The following is a 4,138-nucleotide window of genomic DNA, read 5'->3' as shown; positions in this document are numbered from 1 at the left end:
AGTGGTTCAATAGGTTGTTTTATAACACAGTGGTTCAATAGGTTGTTTTATAACACAGTGGTTCAGTAGGTTGTTTTAGAACACAGTGGTTCAGTAGGTTGTTTTATAACACAATGGTTCAGTAGGTTGTTTTATAACACAGTGGTTCGGTAGGCTGTTTTAGTAACACAATGGTTCAATAGGTTGTTTTATAACACAGTGGTTCAGTAGGCTGATTTAGTAACACAGAAATTCAATAGGCTGTTTTAGTAACACAATAATTCAGTAGGCTTACTTAGTAACACAGTGGTTCAAAAGGCTGTTTTAGTAACCCAGTGGTTCAGTAGGCTTACTTAGTAACACAGTGGTTCAAAAGACTGTTTTAGTAACACAGTGGTTCAAAAGGCTGTTTCAGTAACACTCTATCATTGGAACAGTTCTGTTTTACACGTTTACATCAACCCTAGTTATCACATTATAATTACCTAAAGATAACTTACTAATTTCAGTACTGTCAACCTTTATACCGTTAATAATTATTCGCTATTCTAATCTTATTCAGTATTATATAGTTTTAGTTTTTTGCAGTATCGTAAATTTTGGCGACGGTTTTATTTTCGAAAAGCTTCGAATTTTTTAATACTTTAAATGTGTAAATAAAATGAAACATTTCTTAGAATTTTTATTCTTTTTTTTTTAATGTTTTCCTTTCCTCCCTTCCCACTCTTTATCGCTTTTGTTGATAGTTTATATTCAATACTTTTCAGCCCTGTTTTGATGAAATATTACAAATAACATGTCACCCTCACTTACAAAGGTTCTGGCTGTCATACATTTACTCTTTATTTTTCTTGTAGAGAAAGTTGACACGAAAAACAATTAAGAGAAAAGGTCCCACTAGTGGCACAGCGGTATGTCCGAAGATTTTTTACGCTAAAAACTGGGTTTCGATTCTCGTGGTGGGCTCAGTGTATTTTTGTGCTGAACAAAAACAAAAGAAAACTAACAGAAAGAAGAAAGGGTCTCCTCTCAAGGAAACAACTATTGAAAAGAGGGACGAAGTCTCTTTTTTTGTATTAGATAAAAGGTAAATAATAACTGGATATACTTCTTTCAAATTCAGATAAACTTTATAGCTTGAAACATTAACCTACCTAGTGTGCATCCGGGTCTTTGACCTGCCTCAAGACGTTTAAACTCCATACAGTGCTGTCCATAATGGGAATAGAAGGGGTCATCTGGAGGAATTTCGATAGGCATACAGTTGGGATGTCGGAGATCCTTGGGAATTCCACAACACTTAAAGTCCAAATCGCGTTCATCTGGACAAAAACAACAACAATTACCCAAGTTTTACCTACAAAAACAACAACAATTATCCAAGCTTTACCTACAAAAACAACAACAATTATCCAAGCTTTACCTACAAAAACAACAACAATTACCCAAGCTTTACCTACAAAAACAACAACAATTATCTAAGCTTTACCTATAATAACAACAACAATTATCCAAGCTTTACCTACAAAAACAACAACAATTATCCAAGCTTTACCTATAAAAACAACAACAATTACCCAAGCTTTACCTACAAAAACAACAACAATTACCCAAGCTTTACCTACAAAAACAACAACAATCACCCAAGCTTTACCTATAAAACAACAACAATTACCCAAGCTTTACCTACAAAAACAACAACAATTATCCAAGCTTTACCTACAAAAACAACAACAATTATCCAAGCTTTACCTACAAAAACAACAACAATCACCCAAGCTTTACCTATAAAACAACAACGATTATCCAAGCTTTACCTACAAAACACAAGGATGTGTATTTTACTGTAATTTACAAATATAATCTGACACAGAAATTATGTACTTGCTGTGATGTTACGTAAGATGTTTGCATAGAAATGTTTATCTTTGTCGTGAACTTCCCCAAAACCCTTATATAGAAATGATGGTTTACTACTACCTCGACATTTGATCTATCTTGACCTTTGAGCGTACACAGATTTGTTTTGTTTTTTGCTACTTTAACATTTTATCTGAGCTAAAACGTTGATCTCTAATATATCCAGACCTCTGATCATAAATCAGGAATATGTATACAACTTTTTACACCGAGAAACACACTGAATTTTAGTGTGTTTTTTTTTTATAAAGATGTGTTTCACCAACAATATCCATATCTCAAACTAGATAATAAACATTATTTTTAGTTAATAAAGTACACGGAGATGAAGTTCTGGGGATTTCAAGAAAACAGAAATAGATAAGCACATCTGTGTCGTATATATTCCACAAGCACGACTGATATATACTGCTATTGTACTTCTTATTAGTATATTGTGTTACGAATGAAAGTTCCACTTCAAGAAGATACAAATCAGTAATTTGTGGAACGAAGCATTTCTTGTATCTGTTGGAAAACACGTAATCCAAGTTGTGCAAGCTGTTGTCGAGTGAAAAACATCACTTAATGAAGCATGGATCTAAAAGAAAAAAATAGGTTAGTGTGTGTATATTACTGTTGATATTATTACATGTCTAGTTTTACTCCTAAATTAAATTCACTCAAGTGGAACAAGTGATTTGAAAGTAGGTGTTATCTTGACTTCCTTGTCTGAATGGGTTGAGTTTGCTCTCTTCGTGTTCAATTTGTAAAGAGCTAATGACTTTTGATATTTCATCAAATGTTTTTGACAACTTTCTTCACTGTAATATATAAACCAAACCAAGACATTTGGTAGTGTGATCTGTGAAAGAAACAAAGTTCCATACGACATTAATCGAAGCCAACAGTAAGTTAGTTTAGTTGCTTTAGTTCTTACTTCTAATCATATCAGATCCCCATGTCAAAACAATAATAAAAACCTATCCAAACATACATTAACTGGAGAGGAAAGTTAAGTAAAGAATTTCGTTACTAGGACCGGTTCAGATCGAATAGGATGTAGTCCTAAGTATAGTTACTGAGCCACGCTACATATTTAGAAACGGGGGTAAATAAGAATACAAACAAAATTAAGCCCAGAGGCTTCTTCCATTTCCGTTTAGCTTAAGCCTTTTCACCGCGCGGTGTGAAGAGAAACAAAATTTTCTGAACATCCCGGGTTGTCTTCCAGGCCCCAAACTCTCTATGAGGCTTGAAAGATCTTAAACCTAAGTCACTGCCACGGATTGGATGGATAAGATTTATTTATGTTCCTCAACAGGAACACACTTTAACTCATAGTAATGGCTCTAGATTGGGCCTATGGATTTCGAATCTTTGCGATACTGCAAAACATTTCCCGCACTTTAAGCTGTAGATGCGTTATAAGTACGACAGTCAATCACTTAGCGTAGATAGTGGGTGGTAGAGTTCTGCTGACTGGCGGAGCGGCATATAGCATTGATAGCTTTGCCATGAGTATAAAATACAAATAGCAAATTAACACAGGGGAAGAACTAATTGGGATATTAGCTGACAGGTTTGAAAGTATACTCATTGACAGGTTTGTAGCACGAGATCAACACTGGTTCTAGAGCTAACGGGGATATTGGCTGACAGGTTTGTAACACAGGCTTAGCTTCTATCTATGGTAGATTACAATTTACTGCTACGAGAATGCTAAACATTATAACGTCTATACAAAATCCTAATGGGTTGTTAGTTGGTTATGGCTGTCATTAGTGTCTACTATACAGAATCCTAATGGGTTATTTGATGTGGCATATCCTGGTGGGTAGGACGCTCGACTCTCAACCTGCGGGTCGTGGGTTCAAATCCTCGTCCCACTAAATTTTCCCGCCCTTTCAGTCGTGAGGGCGTTATAATGTGCCAGTCAATCCCACTATTCGTTGGTAAAATAGTAGCTCAAAGGTTGGCTGTGTGGTGTTGACTAGCTTTAGTCTATCACTTCAAAATTAGGGACGGCTAGCGAAGATAGCCCTCGAGTAGCTTTGCGCGAAAATAAAATCAAACGTAATGGTTATGGTTAGTATCTGTTGTGCAGGGTCCTAGTGGGTTGTTACGTGGTTATGGTTATGGGTAGTATCTGTAGTGTAGAGTCCTAGTGGGTTGTTACGTGGTTATGGTTATGGGTAGTATCTGTAGTGTAGAGTACTAGTGGGTTGTTACGTGGTTATGGTTATGGTTAGTATCTGTA

The 4,138-nt window shown here is 35.7% G+C and overlaps 1 protein-coding gene across 1 annotated transcript in view; it reads right to left on the bottom strand.

Annotated features, from left to right (window-relative positions):
• Window positions 1-4,138, bottom strand: part of LOC106471503 (peroxidasin homolog) — a 53,996-nt gene that overhangs the window by 21,542 nt on the left and 28,316 nt on the right. The window contains exon 6 of the mRNA XM_022400114.1: window positions 1,134-1,301. Within this exon, the coding sequence (XP_022255822.1) occupies window positions 1,134-1,301 (168 nt within the window). The remainder of the gene's footprint in view (window positions 1-1,133; window positions 1,302-4,138) is intronic.

This window comes from Limulus polyphemus, unplaced genomic scaffold (assembly GCF_000517525.1).
Source record: "Limulus polyphemus unplaced genomic scaffold, Limulus_polyphemus-2.1.2 Scaffold4661, whole genome shotgun sequence".
NCBI lineage: Eukaryota > Metazoa > Arthropoda > Merostomata > Xiphosura > Limulidae > Limulus > Limulus polyphemus.
The sequence above is the reverse complement of the archived record's forward strand: the minus strand, read 5'-3'. Positions and strand labels throughout refer to the sequence as shown.